Raw genomic sequence first — 27,323 nt, forward strand, 5'->3', positions numbered from 1 at the left:
TGTCATCATGCATGTGTTGGCATCCAGCCCACTCCATATTAATAACTTCGTCATTTTATTTCATTTGGTTTCTCTTTTCCTGGCTGGGTTGGTTCCTATATTGTAGGAAAAGCTAGTTTATCTAGTTGAACCTGTTTAGTTAATTTCTTCTGTTTATGCAGCGAAGGACCAGAAAAGGAGGGAAAACCAGCAGTAGGTATTGCGATGGTAAATTTACAAGAATTGTGAAGAGGAAGGTCCACAGCCAGGGTGGTAACAGAAACAACATTAATTGTGTTTTGTTTGACTGGCCTTTAGGTTGTTACTAACCATAGAACACTTCAGTGGAAGGTTAACACTTTGTATTATGTGTGGTTTCAGATATATTAGCCCTAGGATTGTGTTAATTTTGGCTTCTCTGTCTAATTTTCCATTTCTAAAATGAAGTTTTTAAAAAATTGCATGCCTGTGGTAAGAAGGAATTATGCAACTGTGCAAACTTCCACGCTAAATAAAAGCAGATACGTATACCTGGAGCACTTAAGTTGTACAACAGTTTATGCAGTTTTGCAATAGCAGCCTCATGTCAACAGAACTGTAGACAGGAATAATGGATGGATGATGAAAGCCTGAGAGCAAATTTTAGTCATTGTTCGTTATTATTTTTCCATAATTACCAAGTGTCTCTTTACCCTTGAACAGGCACGACATCTTCATTTTTTTGAAAGTTCAATTGCTTCTATAATACTTTTGTACTAGAAGAAACTTAAATGTTGGATTTAACTTAGTTCAGGTGGCAGAAGGAAATGAGAATCATCCTAGAAGAAGTGGCGTTACAAAAAAGAAACCTAAAAAACCACACACTTGTATAAACGCATTGTCTATACAGGCCATAAACCTCTGGCAAACTCATAACTAAAATAAACCCTTTCAAATATGTAAACCAAAAATTTGATACTGTCTTGTGACTTTATACTTTTTCCTGTCTCAGTACGTTATAAAGATCATGATGACAATTTTAGTTGTAAATTGGTTATATTTCAGAATTTCCTTATTGCATATAGAGATTTAATACTAACTTGAAAAGTATTTGCACATTTGATATCAGCAGTGGGAAAGTATTATGGAGATCTCTAATTGTCTGAGATGTCAGCAATTTATAAAATGAGTGTACTTGGGCTGTAATGGAAACCTAACCTAAGAAGCTTTTGGAAAAATCAAGGAATCAAAAATCACACCAGGCACCCTAGCTACATAACCTGAAATGCCTTAACTTAATCTGTATAGCAATGTAATATAAACAGAACAATTTTCTGTTCTATCGTAAATTAAATAGTATTTTTGAAGATGGGAGTTTTTCTTCATCTTCTTATGATGTCACTGTAGGGTGGAGGGTAAAACTCACTGTTTTGAATTTCACAGCACATTTTGCAAGAGACTTTTTTTGCCACTGGCAACCCTGAAGCTTCAGTCATCTCCAGAAGGATGGGTTACAGCCTGAAAAATTCTTCCAGGAATTCTCTGAACTAGAACATCAATAATTAGATTCTATGGAAGAAACTTAGAGTCATGAAGGATGAAGAAAAATTGTCATTGATTTAAAAGTTTTTGCTTGTACAAGAGGGAGTATAGATACAAATGCTGTTCCTACTTTTAACACATCACAGTTTTATCGCTTTATAGATAACATGAACTGCACAAGGCAGTTCTGAACTTCTGTCAAGGCAGTCACTGAACTAAACTAAGGCTGTAGTGCTGAAAATATAGTTATTTAACTTTATTGTAGCAGGTAATCTCAGTGAAATGATGTCAACAGGAGTGCTCTGCTATTGAAATTCAGCATAAAAATATGTGTTTTTGCAAGGGCAGAGCCAAAGGGTGCACAGAATTCTCTTTTTTTTTTGTAAGCACTTTGATTCTGCTATTGCTTTTATTAAAGCATGTTACAACACCTGTTAGAGTGAATCCTGAATGACCATGGTGCTTTGAAAATACTGAAATTCAAAGCTGATACGGTGCATGTTTTTGCAAATATGGCTGAAGTTTTTGCTCCAGACTTTCACCCACAGATCTGGAAAGTAAGCCTTTACTAGAGACAAACTTTTATAGAGTTAAGGTGCATGTATGCTCCGCAGAGCAGCTCTGTGCCTCCTCTGCAGCTTCAGTTGCAGGTATGTGTGTGGTTCTCTGGTGCAGCTGAGTGAAATCAGGGTATAGCCTTGCAGAGGGAGGGATGCAAAACCAGGAACTGGCAATTATTTGCCTATGTATCTTTTTTTGTACAGAATGCCGTTTCTGTGCCATACATACATTCACTGTTTACAATTAGCTTTAGTTTTGTATTTAGGTGGATAAATATGCCACTGAGTGGCGTATGGAAATCAAACACCAATACTTCTGTAAATGTATTGTGAATGTATTTCTAAGCACTATACGCTATCCAAAACAATAAGCCCTACAGCATGACTCTTTTTTACTCTTACGCCAGGATATTTATATAGCTAATCTCCCTATTCTATCTGTATTCATAAAACTTCTTGTTTAAATTTAAAAAAATCAAATAATCCAGTTACAAATTTTTATGAAGTTTTCCATAGTTTAGTGGTGTTCAAACTTTTTCCATTTGTGGATCCCTACAAAACTTGTAGTGGAAGTAATCTACATAGCAGAAGCCTTGCTTTTCTTGGTTATGCTGGCAATGGGCACTTGCAAACTATGGTTTCTCAGGCTGAAATTCACTGCTATAGGTTATAGGAACAAGTGTGTGTTACAGTTCCTTTGCTGTTGTTGAAATGGAAATTGAGCACACAGAAGAAGGAAGGTGTATTGGTATAAATGTAGAGTGTAGATTACAAGACTCGTTATCTATGCTAGGAAACTGTTAGTGGTTGTGAGGTACAAATTCTGCTTGGTGGTTAATGTCTGTAGTGACTACAAGTTTCTATGTTAATATATGTAATATATGACCGGAACCACATAAAGACAATGGTCAAGCTCCAGAGAAATGACTTAGGGACTTCTCTTTTATCTTTATGTTCTTGACTGCCTGCAGACCACATCGCTGGCCAGTAGAAACCTGATCATTTTATGAGTCCATTCTTCTTTGATTGTGAATGAAAATATTCATATATACACATGCAGTTATGAAAACATAATCCCTCCCTAGAAACAGAATGTTTTCAATCTAATACACGAAGCCAGTGAACTGATCTTTCCAAAATGCCACTTTCTTGATTTGTTTGTTGTGTTTTCAATCAAAAATACCACTTTCTAGAAAATTGGTAAATATATTGCTTAATGTTTTGAATTTCCAGACTCTCTTAACTGTAACTCTGACCACAGACCTCTTCCCAACTCTGTATTGCTTGACCTATATGGTATTTCAGAATACAATATGACTTGCATAATGCCTGTGTAGCTTGGGTTGAATGTGGACAGGAAGATTTTAGTGATGAAAGATAATGAAAATAAATGAAAATACAACAAAGTGCTTTAGGCCTGTCTGAGGATGACAGAAAACAGAATTTGGAGGCAAGTTAATTATCTAAACTCATATAATACCAGACATTGGACGTATTTGTAGGTAAGACGCCGATGGTAGTGTATATATATTTTTTTTCCCTTGCAACTTTTTGGGTTTTTTGTGTATGAAATTTCTGTTTGATTATAGATTTGCTCTTTCTGGGAAAAATTCACACCTCTGTCCCCAAAATGCTAAACGATACAAATAAAGGAAACAAGCTACTGAGACACCATCACATCAAACCTATGTTTTTAAAAGGACTTAGAAATGCTTCAGAATATACACATATAATGGTACCTACAGCTAAGCAGATGTGTGAATATTTCCAGAATCAGGCTTAAGAAACAGGGGAGAGCCAGAATCTGTAACCTCATCCCAGACTCTTTTCTTCAAGAGTTGAATGTTGGACTTGGAACTACAGTACCTTTCTGCCCTCTCCCTCCGGTCACTGACCTTTCTGGGCACCATATGTTTGAGAGATGTGTTGGTTCCTGCTGAAGTCTGGGGGATCAGCCCTAAGGAAGGGTTGAATAAAGGAAACTGCGTCCGTCTGGCTAGTTCCTGCTAGCCGTTAAATTGAATTTGCAGCTTTTACAAGCAGGAAGTCATACTTGGATAGGCCATGTGGTATAGGTACTTATAGGTCTTTTCGTGGTGTTTTTCTTTGGTTCTGAAATATTTTACGCATGGAAAAAGATCACTTTTAGTTGAGTTTATTGTAGCTTAGTTTCATTGAATTATTGTGTTGTTCTTGTTTTGCAAGGGTTAAAATTTTGAGCTAACATGCCAACCTTATATGTAATTTACATCAGGAGCTTTTACATAATTGATATTAAGAAAAGTGCTTGAGGAATGGAGACAAGGTGCAGGTCTGTAAAGGTGGTATGAACACAACACAGTTGTAATTATTGCAGAGGGGTGGATACTCAATTATATGCTTAGTGGAAGGAAAGATTACTAAAAGTATTAATGGAAAGCTTTAGTGGAGTTTGGCAATTACTATGTGTACTCTTTAGTACGTATAGGTGTTACTAAGTAGCAAACAAATGCACTATGTATTTGCAAACTTGACTTGTTCCATAAGTAGAAAGCTTTTTCGTGAGTTTCAACTTCTGTAACAGCATTGTGTATTAACTATATATGTATATATGTATGTATCTCAAGCTGCCTGGCTTGAAAAAGGAAGGATTTTACATGTGAGCAGGGTATAGTTAAACATCCAGTCCTCGTCCTAGGTTTTCAAGCAGACCACTCTCACTGCCTCTGCATTTCGGAGTTTTTATGAAAGCTGTTGCAGAATAAAAACTTTGACTTTGGAACATTTAACAGAGAAATGCAGAAATAATTTTCATGTTACCGATTAGAAAAGTGCTATGTCTTTGGACACATCTAGCTGTCAAATGTTGCTAAACCAGTATTTTCTATATTGTTGAAACTTGTCAGATATGTTTTATATTTTCCGTGTTCATCGACAATCCTTTAGAGTTTCGTAGTAATTTTTCCCTTTAACTCTCTTCTTCATCCAGCAAAGGCAGTAGCGCATCGGTTAGTTTTGTTCTCTGTCTAGTCACTCTCTCTGATTCTGGCTCTTATGTCCTAGCACTGTTTGCGAACACTCTAGGAGATGTTTCAGACCAGGTTTTGATGACAGTTATTTGAGATTTCAATAAGAAATTTTAAAGATTTATAAAGATTTCTTTTTAATAATAAGTTATGAACTTGGCTGAAGCCCTCTGCAATAATGTCCTTTTAAAGTCACACTTTAGTCATGCTTTCTATGTATTGCTTTTTATAATGGTTGTTGGGGATTCCTCCTCCTTATCCCTCACCCTCTCCAAAAAAATAAAAACATTGGCCGGGGTGTGTCAGAATCCAGCCAGGACCTCCCAGTGCTGGAGGGATGACGCCTGTATCCTCGCTTGCACACTGGCAAGGCATGGAGCGAGACAGCGCCATGGTGGCTGGAGGCTGTGAGGGATGAAGGAGTCATCCCCCCAGTCACGAGGGCCCTTGTGGAGGGGGTGCAGCACGCGGGAGCTGCTGCCTGACCTCTGCTGCCTGAGGCCCCTGCCCTGGCCCACGCAAAATGGCGGTGGTCACAGTACATCTCAGGAGTTTGTGCAACACCGAGGAGTATAATGGGACAGGAGTCTTCAAATTCCATCAGTATCTCTAACAAATGGATTTTTTTTTTTTGGCCACACAAATTTGGTCTGTATGCACTAAAATGGCACTGGCCTCTCCATTTGCATGACCCACAGGCATAGCTGTGTCTGTTTGGCGTGTTCCTTCCCTCTCAGACTATCCACAGGTGACGTCTTAGAGCATGCTGTATCTTTAGAGAGTGCATGGAAGTGTCAAGGAAAGATGACTTTGTCGCTTTTTGGTTTCTGAGTCTAAATTGCTTCAGGGAGCAAAATGAACCCTAGGATAAATAGCAGAATCTGCCATGTGGTAGAAATTATTGGCAAGCTGTTAGCCTGCCAAAAAGAGTGGCGATGCAACCCAGAGTCCTCATGGAGCTTTGTGTTCGGAGCCTGCTCCTCCCTTCCAGGCAGCTCTGCTGGTACTGGTGCCCTGGCTGATGCTACTGCGCAGGCAAATGTTCTGTCAAATGGCCTACCCAGAACGACAGGGTGTTTCTGTACCACTACTGGCAAAACGCAGCTATTTGTCTGTGTGTTTGGAAAAGTTCCGTGCCAGGAGCTGATGTGCGTGTGATGCCGCTGGCTTGACCTGGGAAACTTCGGTGGCTTCTGTAGGTGCCAGTGTCAGGTGCTTCTTGCTGTTAGTGGCATGAGTTGTGTGTTGCTTATTTCCACGCTGAAATAAATTCCATTCCTTTGGATCATGCTCTTAGCAGACACTTTAACAGCCAGCTTTCCAACCCGTAATTCTGTTTTGAAGAGTATCGCTGTGCTTTGAAGGTGTCTTTTAAATGCTTTCAGGGTGTGCCTAGCCTGCAAGTTTGTGAGGTCCTGCATCAGTCTGAGATCTGAATCTCTGCTCTTTCTGTCATTCTCTGTTTCTTCCTAAAGGTGGAATATTTAGACCAAGAATTTTGTTTATGGTTTTTCCTTTTTATTTTAAAGGGAACGAGGATAAGCTTTTAAGGCAGAGAACAGATTTAAGAAAAAAGTCAGTGTGTTGTTGCTGCTCTTTTCTACTTAGTGAAGATGCCATGCGAAGTGAAACATCACTTTTTTAACCTCTGGGTTTTTTTATACATAAGGAAGGCTTGACAGGGAGTCTCTTTTTAAAAATGAAACATTGCTATATTCTGTCTAAACTATTTTTGCCAAAGTTTTTTTTAAGTGCCAGAGAACTGAGCTTCCAGAGTCTCAGCTTTTAAGAGGTGCTGTTACTGAATATTTAAATCATTACTGTCCAGAGGTTTATGTTACCCAATAAAAATCCCTTTATCCTCTTTCTGTTGCTTATGTTTTGTTTCACTGGTGTGTGTGGTATCAATGTTTTACTAGTTTCTCCTGATTCACTCAGTGTTTCTAAGAAAGCAGAACAGATAAGTTGTGAAAGCCTGATAGCAAGAATAAAATTAAGAAAAAACCAAGTCTTCCTTATTTGTCATAGGTGCAAAAATTGAGACAAACATATTTTGATTTCCTTTGGGGGTTGCCTCTGCTAAGGAATTTTGCGAGTGGAATTGTCCTTCCTTTCACTTCAAAATGTCAGCCGTATACAGGATATTTATTTGTTTTCCATGCTTCTCACTGAGCTACTTGCCTCTTGAGGTTTATAAAGAGAAGTCTGTTTCTTTCTTTTCTCTTCTATCATCCGTTGCAGGCAGTTCAATTTGTCCTTTATTTACCCGGAGGTTTCAGGTTTTTTTAACTGCTGAAATTTATTAGGAGCATAAGATTTTAAAGTATTAGCTAACCTCTAAAAATACCATGTTGCTGTTTATCTGTGGTTCGAGAAGTGAATGGACATTTGAGGGTCACAGCCTGTTTTCCTCATTCATGAGGCTAACCTTACTCCTCATTGGGAAATATATACAAAACGCAGACTTACTCATTCAGGGAGTACTTTGTCACTGGCTACTTTAAAGTAAAACCAAGTTTGGGCCATGTTCTGGCTTAGCATCTAAATGGTCAGTTTGTGCCCATTGAAGTCAGTTGTTGCCGAAATACACGAATCTAACATCAGCATCTGACCCTTTATTTATTTATTTTTAATCAGCTAGTTCTTACTTCACTAAAATATAAGTTTAATTCCTCTTGAAATCAACATCTGATGTGTCTACATCAAATTATGTTATCTTGCATAAAAAATTTCCAGTTCTGTCTGAGATGAGACTGTGAGACTCTGGAAGCAGAAACCATCTCTTTTTGCACATCAAGAAAAGATATATTATATTTTAGCTTATGTCCAGACAAATTATTATTTTTTTCTTATTTTAGAATGGTGTAAAGTTTACATGTGCCTGTATATTCCTTTACTTATTCTGAAACTGATGTGGCATCTGTACCATAGAATAAGAATATTACTAACGATCACATTGTTTGGAAAGGTAGTGAATGCCCTTCTTTCTTCTAGGGTGGTGTGTGGAGAGGCTATGCATTTCTGTCCCATCACTTTTTAATCACTGTGTTCTTGCAGTATTTTAACCCTACCTTTGTACTGTAGTTTTGTTTACTGAGCAAGATCAACTGGGAAGCATTAGTGTAGGCAATACCAATCTGAAAATTTTATAAAGACTGGAAAACTAAGGTTTGCTGCCTTTTGTTTTGTTTCTCAGCTCCAGAAGAAAAGGATGCAATTAAAGGGCAATATGAAAAACTCATGGATGCTTACGGCTGCTTAGGAGAGCTTCAGCTTAAATGTGGTAAGTGACCACCTGTAAGACTGAGATTATAAAATGCCCAGACAATGCTGAAAGACAACAACAAGAGGCTAAAGTTGTCCAATTCCTTAACTCGTTGTGGTGCCTTGACCCTGGCTGGACGCCAGGTGCCCCCAAAGCTGCTCTATCACTCCCCTCCTCAGCTGGACAGGGGAGGGAAAATATAATGGAAGGCTCATGGGTCGAGATAAGGACAGGGAGATCACTCAGCAATTACTGTCACGGGCAAAACAGACTCGACTTGGGGGGAAAAAAATTAATTTATTACCAGTCAAATCAGAGCAGGATAATGAGAAATAAAACCAAATCTTAAAAACACCTTCCCCCCACCCCTCCCTTCTTCCCAGGCTTAACTTTACTCCCAATTTTCTCTACCTCCTCCCCTCGAGCAGCACAGGCAGACGGGGAGTGTGGGTTGCGGTCAGTTCATCACACATTGTCTCTGCTGCTCCTTCCTCCTCAGAGGAAGGACTCCTCACGCTCTTCCCCTGCTCCAGCGTGGGGTCCCTCCCACAGGAGACAGTCCTCCACAAACTTCTCCAACGTGAGTCCTTCCCACAGGCTACAGTTCTTCACGAACTGCTCCAGCATGGGTCCCTTCCACAGGGTGCAGTCCTTCAGGAACAGACTGCTCCAGCATGGGTCCCCTGCAGGGTCACAAGTCCTGCCAGCAAACCTGCTCCAGCGTGGGCTCCTCTCTCCATGGGTCCACAGGTCCTGCCAGGAGCCTGCTCCAGTATGGGCTTCCCGTGGGGTCACAGCCTCCTTCGGGCATCCACCTGCTCCGGCGTGGGGTCCTCCACGGGCTGCAGGTGGATATCTGCTCCACCGTGGACCTCCATGGGCTGCAGGGGACAGCCTGCCTCACCATGGTCTTCACCACAGGCTGCAGGGGAATCTCTGCTCCGGTGCCTGGAGCACCTCCTCCCCCTCCTTCTTCACTGACCTTGGTGTCTGCAGAGCTGTTTCTCTCAAATATTCTCACGCCTCTCTCCGGCTGCAATTGCTGTTGCACAGTAACTTTCCCCTTCTTAAATATGCTGTCACAGAGGCGCTACCACCGTCGCTGATGGGCTCGGCCTTGGCCAGCGGTGAGTCCGACTTGGAGCCGGCTGGCATTGGCTCTGTCGGATATAGGGGAAGCTTCTAGCAGCTTCTCACAGAAGCCACCTCTGTAGCCCCCCTGCTACCAAAACCTTGCCACGCAAACCCAATACCCTTGTGAAAGCTAATTGCACCTTGTTATGTACAGTCTGGAAAAGATCTATTTCTTTTTCTATGCTGTGCCAAAAGCATATCACTGAATGATAATCTAAGAATTTTTTATTTTTTCTCACTTTTGTTTTGTCTAACATTCTTAGCTGCCTGAAGATAGTTGCCATTTTTTTCCCCTACCACATTTGTCCAAGGCAAGCTATGATTTCTTACTTTTTTTGGAAGGATCATGTTTAAACACTGATTAATCACGGCCATCTGAGACTGCAGTACTACAGATTGCCAGTCCTTGCTGTAATGCCCAGTTGCCTTTAACTGCATAATTCACATGGGTAAGGATTTGCAGAAGCAGGCCTTTAAATGCAACTAGTATAGTAAGGAATATTTATTGTCATTGCTGTAAATTTCTGTACAGTTTGGGAATCTTGATTTAGCAAAGGACTTGCTATTACACTGCCTACAGGAATGTTAATGGAAATAGCATGTTTTAGGAAGAGAACTGCAGTCATTGATTTGAAGGTAATAGTACCTTACACAGCAGACTTCAAATTCACTGATGAAAAAGATGCCTTAAACCAAAAAGCACTATATGCCTTGTTCCCATGGTCTTCTTACAGTAAGCCTTAATTTTGACTTGGAGGAATTACAAGACTGCTTTCCATATAACTCGATGCTTGGTCAAGGAATCTGCCAAAGGCGGTGGTGGTGTGAGCACTGGTGTATTTAGACCAGTAGAGATATAAGTGTATCTTTTTATAGTCTGCTTACCATTTTATGGCTTGAATAATATGACTTGAGATTGATCTGAAGAGGCAACTGCAATCTGAAAGATTTCTGTGTGATAATTTAAAACTGTAGGCCCATCTGGTCTTTTAAAATGAATGTGGGCTTTTTGTTTGTTTTGTTTCTTGTGGAGTTAATTAGGCATTTCTACAGAGATTAATATCAATTTGTTAATGTAATTAAAAACGGAGGGCTTGTGATTAGTTTTTCTTGGCGCTTGGACCTGTTTTTCTTCATAGGAGTCTAATGAATCTTGTTGTAATAGTAAAGGAATGTAGCTATTGAATTCAAGCTCCTCAAGCTACAGATGAGGGTAGTTTCTTGTATGTGATGGGAACTAAATATATCCGGTTTTAGTCTTCATATTAAAAGGTGAATGATTTCAAATGGGGTGTGAAATATTCTCAGCCTTATTTTTTCACTTTTATCCTTTTATTTCTATGTTTCTCATATCCTTATTTCTTTTTGGACAATGCCTGCTTAACTTCAGTGCCCTTAAAGTAAGTGTGAGATTTTTCCTCTCTGAGCTTTGTCACTGCACCTCTGTCTTGTTCTAGCATTAAATTACAAGTCCTGGTACAGGACTTCCTTTGGAAGGGATTGTTAAAAATTTTATAGGTAATTGGATAAAAAAGTTAACTACTGGAGGCAAACTTCTAATTGTGGTTGAGTGAAAAGTCAGGAGGGTCATGCTGTAATGGTAAGCAAAGGTAAGCAAACATTTTCTGCTGCTGAACATGTTTAAAAAAGCAAAGATGATTGTATGTTTGCTATCTCACCATTCAAGAGGTAGCCCAGGTTTTTTTCACAGTCTCAGTTAGATCTCCCATCTTACATATAAGTAAGTTCCATCCCTTTAGCTGTTGCTTACATAAAAGATTAACACTAGAAAGGAATGCAATGTAACTTTTTTTCTTTTTTATATAATGTGTTTTAGCAGCTGCAAACAAGGGCATAATTGGCCAGCTCTTCGCTGAGCATCAGTGATCGCATAGACTTTGTTCAGGAATATCAGTGTTTTTTTCTTACTGCTGGAAACCTGCAGACCATAAGTACTAAATTAACTGAAAATATTTGTGAAAGTACATTCCACTGGGATATTAAAAGAGTATATTTGTAGAGCAGAGGGGAGACTTTTTTCCAAGACATGAAAGATGTCTCTGAGCACTTTTAATTAATCTGTAAATATTGCTACTTAGGAATCCAAATAAATCACATTGTATGCCTGCCAAAGTAGATCGTGCTTTTCACAAGAAAGTAGATGAAATATGTGAAACTGACTCACAAAGTTAATGTTTCCCACCAGTAGTAACATTCACTTTTATGTACTTATGTCTGTTAACATGACTCACTAAGTTCTTCTGCTTTCTTTTGTGAGATGGATGGCAGCAGAATGGATTATACAGTGTTTCTGAGCTGTATCTCAGCCAAGATTTTGCTGCCAAAGAAGATCTAGCAGTGGCAAATACATCTTAAGCAAAGTGTTAAAAGAGCTGGCTTTGCAGTGTTTGGTTTAGACACTGTGATGTCAGGAAGGGGTGCATATATAAGGTAGTATTTTGACACCGTCACTACATAGGTTGTTTAGTTTAATACAGCTGCTGTATTTGGAGAGGCATTCTGAATTAATTTGACTGTGTATATACTCTTGCACGTATACAATGTGTAGCTGAAAGGAAGAAATTTCAAAGGCAAAAAGGACAACTAAGTACCTGTTTTCTATTCCTTTTGAACATTTCCTAATAATGTAACTGTATTCAGAAGAGGGAGAAGGAGTATCTTTGAGACTAAAACTGTAGTTTGGAAAATCTTGGTTCTTTTCATAATTCTGCTATAGATTTCCTCAGAGATTTTCGGCTAGATGGTTAGAATCTGCTACTCTGCTGTGTTCTGTTGCTAATTTTGAAACAGACAAGAGGCAAAAATACCTTGTAAATTGTTTTTCAGTGGACTATAAAGTGAAGTGGAGGTGTGTGTGGAGTGGAGATGGAACAGGCTGAGGGAACATAAGGCAATGGCATGACTGTGTTGGAATGGAGAAAGAGCAAAAACTGCAGCAAATTTATTTTTAAAAGGAAAGGGCAGTCTTGAGTGAAATATTTACAGTTAAGAGGGACAAAATAAGAATTGCACATTGCCTCCTTTTCACTGCAACTCATAATAGGCAACACTGAAGTCATCCCATAAACTGCAGGGGAAACAATTGCCTTGAGTCATGTAGACAGGTTAAATACAGAAACTGCAGCTTATTATTGTAGGGTGTGACGTACTAGAACTGCGTTTCCTGTTCAACTTGGATTAAGGCAGTTCGTTTCACAAGAGCTTTTGAAAAATGGATGCAAGTTATTTTTGTCTTGTTTCTATGCCAAATATTCTCCATCCTCTGCCTCCCTTGTGCAACCTGATAGAAGGGCATTCAGCACATATCGCTATGAGCAAAACATTTCTTACATTTCTTTGAAAGTGTTCTTTACAGATGGTTGTGGTGATTTATAGCTGTAATGGGGCAAAATAATGATCTTGGTCACAATGCATGAACATTTATACCCATCTATCATCTGAGACCAAAATTTGGTCCATAAGCTTTGAAAGAAATTTTTTTTCTTTAGTACTGTAGGTGGGTCTTGCTTTTTCATAGATGTTTTGCTGTAGAAAGCATGATCAGTAAGGAGCACTTCACTTCTTGCTCTAAAATTATTTCAGAGATTTCTTTAAAACATTCCAGATTGCATCCCAAGGAAACGAGGGACATTTCTACAGTTGTGATCTTCAGTTGCAGTTCTTATGTTCCTAAATCACTTTCACCTATGTGTAAAGTTTAGAAAGGCTAATATGAAGCAGGATTGTACATTAAACTACTTGTAAAAGTTAAAGAAAAAAAAATAAATTTTTGTTTTCCAAGGTGAGGGGCCCAGTAAATAGTCTGCAGCTGATGTGATTGTTGGTACAAAGTGAAGTGTAAGAGCCAGACCTGGAGCCTTGATCACTTCACAGGAAAAAAGTTTTCTATTTTTTGGGGTTGCTTTTTATTGGCCTTAGTGCTGGCCCCATTCATCATGCACTTTGCAGCTGTCAGCTGAATATAACATGCTTTCTGCTACTGTACTGCACATGAAATCAAGGGAAAATTACCATAAATTTTCCACCCAGTGTACTTCCATTAATTACTTTTTGTGATAAGAACTGTTGGGCTCCTGTTTCAAGAAAGACTGGAGTTTCGCCTGTCCACACTCCAGATATGCAGGGCGCTCCTGAGAGCAGGGAGCCTCTGTCGACTGGCTGCAGTGGTAGTACTGGCAGGGCCACTGACTTTAGGGAATTGATTTAGTGTTAATTCTCTGTTTGATCTTGAGGATGCACTGCCAGCATTTTAAAACTCAGCTTCCTGACTTATTTGAGCTTACACTTAAGGGGTGACTGCTCATTTCATGACTTTAGTATTTTTTTTCCATGTTGATGTTCTGGACAGAAGAAACATAAATACCTTGAATACTGTTTAGCTCCTTTCAAAGGTTGTAACCCCATAATATGCTTCCTGATGATGCTGCCAGGTGAATTTGACTGGACTGTGTAATGTATTTTTTATGTGATTGGTGTTAGCCTGGTACTTCAAGTGCAACTTGCATAAAAAGAGTTTCACTGGAAACTTAAAAGGAGCAGTATTTTTAATATAATTACAGAATTGGAAATAGTAGTGAGCTGCAGTTTTGAAAAGTTAAGCCTGCAGGGATTCATGGAATAGTCTTGATTGTTTTAAGGGGAAATACCTTCTAGCTTTAAGGAATGTCTGGGTGTTTCAATTTGATCTATTTCATTAACGTTGTGATAATTTCACAGTTTGCTCAGCAAAACCAATTTAATTTAAAAAAATCCTCTCGTTCTTGTGCCATGGCCTCACAAATCCACCTACCATAGGAAATTCCATGTTGTGTTGATAGCAGGATTTTTTTGTTTGTTTGTTTGTTTTGTTGGTTTGGTTTGGTTTTTGGTTTTTTTTTTTTCTTTTTTTGAGGGGGTGGGTGTAGTAAACCAGGAATGCAACTTCTTGCATTCTTTTGTGAGATTTACTGGATAATAAAAATGAATTGTTTAGGAACTAAAAGAATTTTTCAGTAAATTCTTGTCAGCTAAAAATGTTATTTTCCTTGCAATGAATGAACAATTACCAAATAACTTAGTATCTGCAATTTTTAGAAATAGAGAAAGTTGATTTTATTTTTGCTTTTTATAAAAATTACTTGCTCCAGTAGCAGCATCCATCCTGATTAAAGTGATTTAAGCAATTTCTACCCCTAAATTTAAGTGCATTTAGGTAGGGTTGTGGTTGATACAGCTGTTTTCATTTTAAGTATCTATTTTCAACAGCAAAGATTATGGCTTGTTGACATTTACATACCAGAAAAGAAACCACATGGACTTTTTAAAGTTTAAATTTAGAAGTAAATGGACCAATTTTTTGCTTTAATGTATCCATAATAGTAATCAGACTTTCAGTGACTGGAAATAAGCAGAAGCATGTTTTCCTGTGGCTGGTAATGTTAGGTTTCTGTGATATTAGGTACTATTTGGATATGTAATGCTTTTGTTGTATTGGAATAGCATTTTCAATCTGACAAAGTGCCTAAGTGAAAGCATGAGTGGAGGTAGCGCAGTTATCATTTCCATCACAAACTTGTCCAATGTAGTTATCAATATATTTAAAAACATTGGCAACCTGGGTTGAGGGGAAACAGTGTGAGAAAAAAGGCTTGGGATTGAACGAAGAGATTCCCAGACATAAATTGATGTTGCTGGCATAGAAGGGAAGATGGGGAAAGCTTTGTTTCACTGTGTATAGCTGTATAGCTTAGTGGTAATTTCTTAGACCTTAATGGAGACATGATTAAAAGATGAATAGCGGAGTAGTGTTTTGGTAGCATTAATTTTGCTGTGTGAGGTTCTTAAACGGTGAAAGGCTGATGGGAGCCTTACCTCTGCTCAGGACCCTGTGGCTACATTTGTGCTGTGAATAAATTGGGGCAGGGCACAGGCTTGAGCGCTGTCGATAGGATATTATGATTAGCTTGCTCCCTGTGCCAAGAGCAGCATGCACATCGGGCAAGGATCTTCCTCCTGCAGACAGTGCAGTGATGGCCCAGAGCTGATTCCCAGGGACACTGTCCAAATACCACCTGGGATGAAGGTGGTATCAGGGGATGGGGCTTGGGACTTTTTTCCAAGGCACAGAGTCAGAGAGATTTGTGTTAAGCTGGGGCTGTGCTATTGTAGGGTTTCTGCACTCTGGCTGTTTTGTAGCATATCCTGAGTGATTTAAGCAAATCAGAGAGGTTAGAGTTGATCTGTAGACCACCTCAGCTCACAGAGCAGTCTAGGAGGACAAAGCGGCAAAGCAGGCTAGCTTTATCGTAGCTCAACTCTATTTATCTCTTTTCTTCCTTTTTCTCCAATTTTCTGGGCTGTAACTGTGAACTGCTTTGCCAGCCTGCCTCTGTTCAAAGGCATCATGAAAAGTGCATGAAGGCTGCTCCATAATTTGGAGTACTGTAAAGAGACTTATTCTGTGTGTATAGAATCATAGAATGGTTTGGGTCAGAAGGGACCTTTAAAGATCATCTAGTTCAACCTCCCTGACATGGGCAGGGACAACAGGTTGCTCAAAGCCCCATCCAACTTGACCTTGAACACTTCCAGGGATGGGGCATCCACAGCTTCTCTGGGCAACCTGTTCCAGTGTCTCACCACTCTCATTGTAAGAATTTTCTTCCTTGTATCCAATCTAAATCTGCCCTCTTTCAGTTTAAAACCATTGCCCCTTGTCCTGTCACTACAGGCCCTAGTAAAAAGTCTCTCTCCATCTTTCTTATACGCCTACTTGTCATGGTTTAACCCCAGCTGGCAACTAAGCACCACGCAGCCGCTCGCTTACTCCCCCTACCCAGTGGGATGGGGGAGGGAATTGACAAAAAAACCTTATGGGTTGAGATAAAGACAGTTTAATAGGACAGAAAGGAAGGAAAAATAATGATAATGATAATAATAATACGATAATAATACTAAAAGGATTAGAATATACAAAACAAGTGATGCACAATGCAATTGCTCACCACTCGCCGACCGATGCTCAGTTAGTTCCTGAGCAGCGATCTGCCCCTCCCAGCCAACTCCCCCCAGTTTATATACTGGGCATGACGTCATATGGTATGGAATATCCCTTTGGCCAGTTTGGGTCAGCTGTCCTGGCTGTGTCCCCTCCCAGCTTCTTGTGCCCCTCCAGCCTTCTTGCTGGGCACGAGAAGCTGAAAAATCCTTGACTTAGTATAAACACTACTTAGCAACAACTGAAAACATCAGTGTGTTATCAACATTATTCTCATACTAAATCCAAAACACAGCACTATACCAGCTACTAGGAAGAAAATTCACTCTATCCCAGCTGAAACCAGGACACCCCTTTATATATTGAAAGGTTGCAATAAGGTCTCCCCAGAGCCATCTCTTCTCCAGGCTGAACAACCCCAACTCTCTCAGTAACTGGGGTAACTGCACAGTGGCAGGAAAGAGTATTACAGCTTCAGAAAGCCATCAATCTCGTGATGCTTCAGGGACAATGCAGTAGCTTCTTAGCTGTGATTACCATTTTTGAGCTCATTAGCTAGTGATTTGGGGGAGTAGAGATGCTGGACCTCTGCATGTGTAGATGTGTCTCCCATTTTGGGGGTAAGTGGTTGAATGGAGGAGGTAGTAAAAAGAGTCTAGAGTCTCTGCTAAGGGATAGCAAGTTTCTAGGTAAGGCAAAACTGTGTAGTTTTGATTGGCCTTTCTGTCATGCTTTGTTCCTGCTCGTTGCCTTCTTAAACTACAGAATTGCTTTGTTTAGATGCAGTTATTTTCTGCTGGTTACAAGCTCCTCAAAGGACAGAACCACAGATAACAAACTCACTATTATTAAATTTTTGTTCTTTTTGGCTATTTTAATGTTGGCTTTCTTATTCGATCTCTTCTGAATCGCCAGGAAAGTTTAAGGTCACTGAAGCCAATGAAAGTACTTGTATTCTTTGTCTCAGCATCCCAGCCAGGCAGCTCTCTGAGTCTGTCACTACTGGTTTTCTGTCCCTGAAGCTGACTGATAGTAAGGCATATTAATAGTGTTGCTATACATTGCTTCCAAATTCTCATGAGTGAAGTTTACTTTGAGCTGATCAGTTTTGCATAGTTTCACCAAAGTCACAGAAGCTATTAGCTATCTCCTCCTAACCCCTTCTGGAGGCTGCAAGACAGTATTTAGTCAGGTATGAACTACCATGGTGATAACTGATGTATCTCCTACTCTTAATCCTTTATAATTATGCACACTCATGTGCAAAGGAGGAATAAACTGTCAGGTTTCATGTATTTCTAATCCTCCACTACAGTGTCATCTAGAAAAGTACAGAAGACGTACTTCTTAAAAACACTCAAGAAGGAGAACACAGCATACCCTTGTTACAGAAAGGAATGTGATGAACAGAGCTTTTTAGTAAATACCACCTACACTGGCCTTTATGCAAAACTAGAGTCAGCAGAACAGAATGAATAAGATCCAATTTCCCGCCTTGTCCTGCCATTCCAGTCCCATGTGCCTACGCAAATATTCTGGCCCTGCTGAAAACCACCCCTAACTCAAGTTTCTGTAGCCAGCCTGTGATTTGGAAGCAAGGACTCCCCTGCTGGTGTTTCAGAAAAAGACCTGGTTGTTGTGTGAGAGTTGGTCTGCGTTTTCGGACAGTGGGCCACCGTGGAGAGTTGAAGGGTGGTCCTACAAAGTGTTCCCTTCTGCTGTCTGAAGCCATACTGTCCCAGATTGTCACTGTGCCCTTAGCTAATTAGCTTGCTCTTGACAGGTCAGCTGTTGTTTCTGCTATGCTAGAGCAATGAATGTTGGCTCATTTTCACCTTTTCTTACTAACTGGAGTGAACAGGATGACATTGGCTCCATTAGAGGCCAATTTAAGTGAATCAAACAGTTTATTCCTAGCAAAACCAGTGTTTTCAGAACAATTGTTCTTCTGTTTCTTAATTACTTTATCATTTCAGAGAGAAGGAGCAGAGATTGAAATCCTGCTGTATACAAGAGATCTGATTACAGTGGTGTTCTCAAGATTCAAAATTTATCTTTTAGTTTTGGGGCCCTGAAGTTCAGCTGCTTCATGGTTTCACATGTTGCTTCACAGCCATGAGACGTGGAATCCCTTTAGTGATAACTGAAGTTGTCATCTAATCATGTACACTCTTTTGTGACATAAAAAGCAAAATTTCAAGAATTGGTAATACCGAAACTTTCTGAATGGCTGAACACACCCAGCTTCAGCTGAAGCCAGTAAGAAATCTCAATGCTTCATATCTTTAAAATTCAGAAGTCAGTTGAAAAATCCATAGTGAGGAATACACTTTATCTCATAAATGACCAGTCTTTTACCTTTCCCTTCAGTCAAATGCAATGAAAACTGTATGTTCTCTAGGATGGTGAAATTTGATTTTTTTAGTAGTGTCCCAACACCAAGCTCATTGCACTTCATAAAGTAAGTGGGAAAAACACACTGTAATGCAGCAAAGGATGGGAATGTATAAGTATTGTGGAATATTATGCAATTGCACTCACTTACCTGCAGTCAAAAGGAATTCAGAAATGTAAACAAACATAGTCCATGTGCTTGTCATTTGTATTTGTTTTCTTCTGAAGCAAAGATACTGGCCTCTGCTGGAGCCTTGTCAGCATTGCATATGACAGGACTGATGTGAAACGGCATAGCCTGTGTCCACCTGTAACCCTTTTGTAACTATCTATCACCTTCTAGGTAACACTCGGCTGCACTTTCTGGTCCTGGTGACAGGCTGTACGTCGGTGGGAAAAATCCTGGACGCTGAAGTTTACAAAATTACTGCAACAGATTTCTGTCCTCTCCAGGAAGAAACCAAGGAAGAGGAGCGCGTTACCACCTTGAAGAAAATACTGAACTCTGGGATGTTCTATTTCTCCTGTCCTAATGCAGGCTCAAACTTTGACCTGACTGTGCGGGCTCAGAAGCAGGGTGATAACCACTATGAATCTGGTAACTCGTTCTTCTGGTTAGTACTGCATGTTATACCAAAGTCTTCTGTCATCTCCACCTGTAACTTATTGGTCAAAGATTCTCAAAGGGAAATGAACATATGAATTTCAGGTGCACCTCCTTTCATTTCATTGTCATGTCATTTTACAGGGCATGTGGCCTTAGTGAATTCATGGTAAACCTGAGTCAAACAAGTAACTTCTGTTTAATTAAAATTAACCTGATAGTGAAATGCAATTCTAATAACGACATTTTGTGCTTTTAAGAAGGAAACACAAGATGTATTGCTCACACTACAGAAACATGTCTCTACATGTCATGGTTTCCCCTGCAGTTCTTTTTAATAATTTGATTTAAGAGTTATCTAATAGAAGCCTGCACTTGAACTGTTCATAAATCCCATCATCTGTGCTGAAGTATCTTCTGTTTTGTAAAAGTGTATGTGTTTGAAGTCTGTAGTTTAATGTTTCAATAATGTGCCCTAGTTTTTATGTTGAAAACATCAATATTAATATGTTTACAGCTCAGTGTAAATATATGTTGTATAGAAGGAAACTCCTGTGATACACTGCTCTGTACTTCTTACTTTCTTGTGCTTATAAAGCAAAGAAAAAGTATTTCTTGTTGTGGGAAGTATTGGTTGAGTGGAAAGGAAAACGCACAGTGCTGGGTTTTGTCTTCCCTAGGTGGGTTCACTATTGATGTAATTCAGTTTGTTTGCTTTACAAGTTCTGGAAGAATGCTTGAATTCCTATACCCTCGTTTTTTTGTTTTTAAACAAAAAGATAGTCACACAGGAAACATAGCTGTACTGGAAATAAACGAGGGTTATATGATGTAGGTGGAAAATAACTGGCAGAGCTAAATGTGGGTGTGCTGCTAGAATGTGTGATAAGTCTTGTGGGCCAAAGTAGGTGAATATTAAATAAGCAAAAAAGTTCATAAGGGATGGTAAATAAACATGAGAGAGCAGTTCATTCAGGCTAAATAATCTTTCTAGATATGATGTGATTTTCACTGGTAGGATCTAGTATTTTGAGTTTAACTCAGAAGAGAAATATATAAAACTTGCATTCAACTGTGCTAATTATGCATCCCTCTCAAAAAGCTCACCAAGCATGTCGAGTCAGACACATGGCACAAATGAGCTGTGTTCCAGTGATGAAACTCCTAAGGTGGCAGTATCCCTTAATAAAGAAACAACCTTTAAAGCAACTCTTTTTACCTGTACTGTCTTTTGAAACTTTTCTTCTTGGAAGATAAGTATTTGAACTTTCCTTCTTTGCTGCTTCTGGCTAATCTAGAAGTAGCCCTTGAAGAGGTTCCATTCTCCTGTGTGTTGTAGAACAGAGATGAATGGTGACAACATCACATTTAGGGCAAAAAGATATTCCAAAGAAAATTTATCTTGAGGCAGCTATGTGATATGGGAAATTTCAGACCAAACAATAGATGCTTGAGAAAAGTAAACAATGGGATAAATAGTTACATGATGAAAAGAGTCAGATGACCTTAGTTATAAGCAACACAAACTGCCTGTTAAATGAACTGCAACAACAAAAAAATTCTACTGGAATTTGTCTGAGTGAGGACTTCCTCTGTGAGTAGAGCTAGGAGAAAGAGGTGGAAGAGATACCACAAATTGTTTTAGAGCTGCTTTTTCAGTTACATGTTTAGTTTAAAAATGTAAGAATTACTTGCACCTTTTTCAGAGAAATGCTGTACTCTAGAAGAACAATTCCTCAGGGGTTTCGCTAGGTGTAGTAACTCTTGTACAGATCTGCTGTTGAGCAATAAATGATCATAAAAGGGATTTTCTTGGCCCTCTTCTGTGACTAAAGGCACATTTTGAAAAATTAAATGAGGAAAACCATCATAATAGAAGAGACTAGCAGATGTTAACCAGGCGTGATAGGTTTAACTAGCAATGTTAACCAGGCATGATAAGTTTCTTGGGTTGTTGATCTTAAAATAAATTGAGGTTTAAAACAGACATTCTCTTAATTTTAGTAGCACTTTTTGCATTATCTCCATTGACTTATGGGCCCAGTTTCTGCTTGGAAAAATTTTCCCAAAAATCCTGGTGGATTTTAAAGTGGCTCTTCATCCTGTAGTGTATGCTAAGGTCTGGGCAGTACTGTTCAAAAAGTAATTAGCTTGACAGCACTGTAATTTATGAAAAAGATTACTAAATATAAATGTATTTCTGGAGCTGAAAGAGGTGATGTTTTCATCCGAATTTAAAAGAGAGAGGTACAAGATATAAGGACAGCACCTTGGGGGTAGCTGTGCTATCAAAATTTGCCATGTTCTGTTCACTGTAGTAGTTCACAAGGATTTCTTCCCAATTGTTTCCTGGTTTTGGGTAAAGTGAAGGTACAACAGAAAAGGGGTAACAAAACATCAATTGCTTAAATTAGTGATTGCTGTGGGGTGGCACCCATGCCTGTCTGTCTTATTTTATTCAGTAATGTATCTGTATGTTGTTGAACCTTTCAGGAACCAGCTATTGCATGTGCCCTTCAAACACAACCAGGTGAACTGCTCTGACTGGTTGCTGAAAGTGATCTGTGGTGTAGTGGACATTCGCACTGTTTATGCTTCCCACAAGAAGGCGAAAGCCTGCCTCATCTCTCGCATCAGCTGTGAGAGAGCTGGTGTCCGGTTTCACATTCGAGGGGTCGATGATGATGGACATGTGTCTAACTTCGTTGAGACAGAGCAGGTAAGTGGATGTATCCAATAGCTTTGAATAATTCAGTCCACTCAAGTTTAATTGGGGCAGAATTTCCAACAAGAATTAAAGGAGTTCAGCAAGTGTTTTTTCCAAGAGTATTTAAAGTATTATTGCATGACAGATCTATTTGTTCTTGCCCATTAAGCATTTCTTTGCAATCTGTTCTTTTTCTGTGTTTCTGGCTTTTCCATGCACACAATTTTCACTAATACTTTTGATTTTTTTCCTGAATGTGAAAGTCTGTCCATTTGATATTGTAGTGAAATATAGACATGGGTTTTTAAACCATTCAGAGACCTCTGTGTGTTAATTCATGCGAAATCAGCATGTGTAACAATAAGTTTCTGAAATGCACGAAACTTGCTTAGAATTATCAGTCATGAGGCCTATGTATTAAACAAAAGAATGTTTTCCAATGTTCCAGAATAAATGTCACACTTCTATACATTCTGCATATATTTTAAAGTACATTTTTTCTAAAATTCATCGTGTTTCCCATGCTATAGAATGTTGGAGAAATAGTTTGAAAGATTTTCTATAAGGTAATGGTCTCTACACTTCGTTTCTCTTTAATTCATTTTAAGTATCTCTGTTAGCCCATGCCACCAGATTTGCTGGGCTAGCCATTGAAAGTCTCTTGCACTACAATAGCATAACTATGTCTACACTGATGTAAGAGAGAGTTTGGTTAGGGATGCTGGGCGTGATTTTCAGCAAAGACTAGAGCTGAGATTTGCTTTTGGCTCTAAGGAAGTCACTTAGAATCATATAAAATCTTATAATCATAAATATTCATGTTTCAAGTTATTCCTGTCTGCCTTATTGGATTGAAGCCGTCACTTCTTTGTACAGTAAGTTTTTCAGCTATAAGTGAGGGTGATTATTAACTTCCTGCTTCACAGGACTTTTGCAGACCGGTGAGGACAACATTTATAGAAGGTAGGTAGTGTATGTTGTGCTATGGTGAAGAACAACTCTCAGTGCTCAAATATATCATTCTAGTTAAGAGGAAGCTGCCCAGCAAAGGAGCTGTGTTCACTGGGAGTCAAATCATCTTTTGCTAGTAAAGGAAATGGAGAAAAAACATCATCTTCTCAGAGTCAGGCAAATTCCAGTGCAACTCCTTTTGGAAGAGACTTTGCTTTATATTCCCCTTTGCTTTGTGGGGGATTCTCTCAAGTGAGAGGTCGTATGACACAGTTTTTATACATACATGTAAAAACCTTATTTCCAGCTGATGCTGAGACAAAGTATATGGGTGAAATGCATTCAGCAGGCTCCCTTGATTGACACAGCCAAACACAATAACAGTCAGCTGTTTTTATTACACATGGTTTAGCTTACTACCTTGAAAGTGAACAAAAAGCAGTAGACCCTGAAGAATCTGAAATCTTCTGTGCCAGCTGAAATGAGTGCTTTCTTTTTCAAGTATAATCACCTTTTTCTTTTTGAATAGAAGTAGTAATGACTAGCAGTCAGAACCATCGTGCAGAAATGGATGTCTCTATAAGCAGAATAGATAAATAACTGATAGTAGTTTTCAACAAAGGACAAGGATCTGCTCCTAAAATTTGGTTGTTCTCAGCGTCTTCTGGGCAGATCTACAAAACTATGTGTGTAGCGTAGATTCTTTTTGTAAGTGTATGTATGTGTCTATATATGTAGGGGCACGTACAATGAAAGCAGATTGCTTATGTGCTGCTCATAAGGGGAGGCTGGTGAGACATCTCTACATGACACAGTGAGTGTAGCATAGAGATACTTAAGCTAGCTGTGTCATTACTTATTCCAGAAGAGCTATAGCTGTGTCACTGTAGGACTGTGCCTGACTGCTGAGGGTGACATCCCCCCTCAAAAGCGCCCATACTTTAGCAGTACAGTTTCCTCATGGCATTGTGTGAGTGTAGCAGCTCACACTCAGTGCTGTCCTTTCTGTTATCCCACTGCATGAGGCAGGCATGCCTTCAGGCGCCTGTTTGTCCAAAATCCAGCAATGTTTGGGTACTTTCAGAATTTCCTCTAAGATGTTGCCTTGATGGTACAGCTTTAATATCTTCACCTGGTTCTGGCTAAGGACACATGTAGAGCTACCTTAGACTTGACAGTGCTGTGCTGCTCAGCAGAACGCCTGGAGGAGTTGCCGATTGGTATTCCCCAGTCTGCTGGTGAACTTTGATCCCCCAGACACGCTCAAAGCATGCATAATGTTACATGTGTGACTTTTTGCCCAGTGGTCAGAGTCTCATCAGGGATATGGGTGGCTTTTTGCTCATGTCCCTCCTTTTCCTGGTTTGCCTGCATTTTCAGTAGGCTGGCCTGGCAGCTTTCCACTTAGTGTTCAGGCTTCTACAAATTCTGTTTGTTGGATGCCAAACTCTTCCCCTGCAGTGCTTGAGTCTCTAATGTCAGCCTCTGAATTCTCTGCTGATAATTCTCTTTTGTGCCTCTGCTCCAAGGCAACTGCAAGTCAAGTCCTGCAACATCTACATCTTTCTAGAAAGTCAGTCAGTGCATTAGGAGATGCAGATAGGTCTGCTCACCGAAAAGTGGAATTTTCCCCTGGAACTTGGGAACAGAAGAAGGGACATAAGACATTTTAAGTAATAACTTGGTACCGTCTGCTATTTTAGTTGAGTGCCTTCTCTTGAGCATTAGTGCAAAGTACATTACTCAGGATTTGAAGAATGTTCTCTTGCTGAAATGCAGGGGAAAGAAAATGTTAGAAAGGGTTGTCAGCTTTCTTTCAGATCAGTCTCATGTTTGCGGCACTGCACTTAGCAGTTGTCTAATTATGGGAAATGCTTCTGCTATCCTGCTCACTGGTTGGGTCGGAAGTAACTCATTCTATTTAATTATATTCCTGGAATACATTGTGTTGCAAATGATTAGCATGAAAAATAAGATGGCCTTTGCATCCCAGCAGAAAACCTGAGGATTGGCTCCTGGTGAGTGGCAAAACAGTACTTCGTTGCTAATGCTCCCCTTAGATGGGGCTGGGTCAGGCTCTTCACAGGAACTGCTGTGCTTTGTTCCCATTCAGCCACGGGCTGCCATGAAGTGGGAGGACTGAAGGCTTTTGAGTGTATTGTGGTTGGGTAAGGAAAAGTGCAAGAGTTAAATGGTTATAGGGTGAAAGGCTTGAGTAGGTTGAAAATGATAACAATGGTTTGTAGTTTTAAAGGGTTGTGTGTTTTTGTTTTTAAAGGAGAAAAGAAGGTTGCTGTTGCTAATGGTGATAAACACCAGTTTTACCAAGCTGCATGCCCTAAGAAAGCAAAGTTGAGCTAACCACTGGGATGCCTGAGATCCAGTTCAAGCTGGCATCCGCTTACCATTAGGAAGGAAGAGTCCTAGAATAAACTCTCTCCTACTTTCATAGTAGACTACTGACTAATCGCCTATGAGGTAATATCTTGGCTAAATAACATTTTGTTTCCATTTGCTGCAGCCTGTACAGTATAATAGCATGCTGGCTGTGTGCTTTCATGGATAAATAGCACCCTAGGATTCTGAAAAGCCAAGACTTTTTCCCCCCTTTGTAGGAATTACTTCTAACATTTTTCTGGTTTTAGAAGAGGGAGAAACAATTAGTCTTATCTCCAGGCAGCTCTTTTATGCATAGATGGTATGCTTTTGTCTCCCACTGAGTTAGCTGTGTGGCATTTTAGCTCTGCAATGAGTCATTTTTTTGTGGGCTCACTTAACTGCTGTGACTCACAGTGTTTGAGAAGAAGGGGGAAAAAGTTAAATATCTCACTTCACTTTTGCTTTTCAAAAAAAAAAAAAGCTACTAGTAGATCTTCCAGATATTTGAGCATTTGGCTTGCATCTTTACAAAGAAAAAAGAATAAAGAAAAAATGGTAGGAAACACTTAAGAAAAAACAAAATAGGAAGGGAAGAGAAAAGAGGGCTTTTTTGAAATCCCTCTAACGTGTACTTCCAGATTTGCTGCCAGTATTTTGTAATGGGATGGTAGCCCTTTCTACTTGCAGTGTCGCAGTTAATCCTCAAGTAGTTTTAAAATCAGTCTCTGTTTCCCAGTGATAGCTTAAATGTTTCCCTTCACCCTTTCTTCCTCCCCTAGTAATCCCTTAAAGTTGAGACTGTATCGCATTCTTTTAATTCTTTTCTGCTGATAGCGTTGAGAAACAAGCGTGCTTTCTTCATTCAGTTTGTGTGCCTGTCACTGTTTACGTTTCAGCTCCTCCCCCAGTTATCCTCCAAAGAATCGTGCTAAACTCCTAATATCTTAGTGTGTGACTTACGGGGAACAACTAATTTACCAAAGATAAATGAATGGTTTCAGTTGTTTTCTTCTTCATGGAACTGTTCAATAAAGAAAATGGAAACCTTGACAAGGCATTAAAAGGAAATGTCATGAATTTGGATTAACCTTTCCTTTCTTCCAGTTTAAGAAAAAAATGTCGGGCATGGATTAAGAAAAATGATCCCTATTTCACAATAACTCCTAGACCATGTTGGATAGCTCTCCAGGAGAGGAATGGATGCAATCATGTGGTTAATTTATTTTCTGGATCAAGATTTAGTATGGCCCCAGGCAGGGCAAAGAGGATTATTTTGGCAAGTGTATCCTTGGATCCCGTGGTCTGAGCTAAAGGGACTCATGGAGAGGTATGTTCTGGCCATCTGTTATCCATGCTTTTTGTGGGTTGTGTGGCAGAGCTGGGGATCCCAGAACAAGCCATGTGAGTATCCATTTCATTATGGACTGTGTCTCTGTGTACCCCTTGAGTCTGTAATGAATTTTGCTGTTTGAAGTTGGGACTGGATAATTATTTCCTTCTAATGAAGCTAAGTGATGGAGATTAGTGAATAAATTATTCCAAGCAATGAATAGGCACAGCACGCTGGGATTAGAACACCAGCTGGTTGACGTAGATGTTTGCTTCTTGCTCAGAAGCTTACTAGCAGTACCTGTGCATGAAGCTTGTGTTACCAGGAAAGGTCCTTGGATAACAGGGGCAAGGTCTGGCCCTATACAACAGAAGAGAAAGATTGAGAAACATCCTCTTGAACTGTCAGCACTATCCCCCTTGATCCTGGAGTCAGAGAAAGATACCACAAAAAGAGTCTAAGACAACAGAAGTTGAAAGAAAAACATGGCAATTTCT

At 39.6% G+C, this 27,323-nt stretch overlaps 1 protein-coding gene across 2 annotated transcripts in view; it reads left to right on the top strand.

Annotated features, from left to right (window-relative positions):
* The window catches only part of SYNJ2 (synaptojanin 2), a 70,517-nt gene that overhangs the window by 2,097 nt on the left and 41,097 nt on the right, over nt 1-27,323 (top strand). For both annotated transcript variants that reach the window (XM_050894399.1, XM_050894400.1), the window contains exons 2-4: nt 8,262-8,348; nt 19,199-19,469; nt 21,953-22,178. In XM_050894399.1, coding sequence (XP_050750356.1) covers nt 8,262-8,348; nt 19,199-19,469; nt 21,953-22,178 — 584 coding nt within the window. The remainder of the gene's footprint in view (nt 1-8,261; nt 8,349-19,198; nt 19,470-21,952; nt 22,179-27,323) is intronic.

Source organism: Gymnogyps californianus, chromosome 3 (genome assembly GCF_018139145.2).
Source record: "Gymnogyps californianus isolate 813 chromosome 3, ASM1813914v2, whole genome shotgun sequence".
Taxonomy (NCBI): Eukaryota; Metazoa; Chordata; class Aves; order Accipitriformes; family Cathartidae; genus Gymnogyps; species Gymnogyps californianus.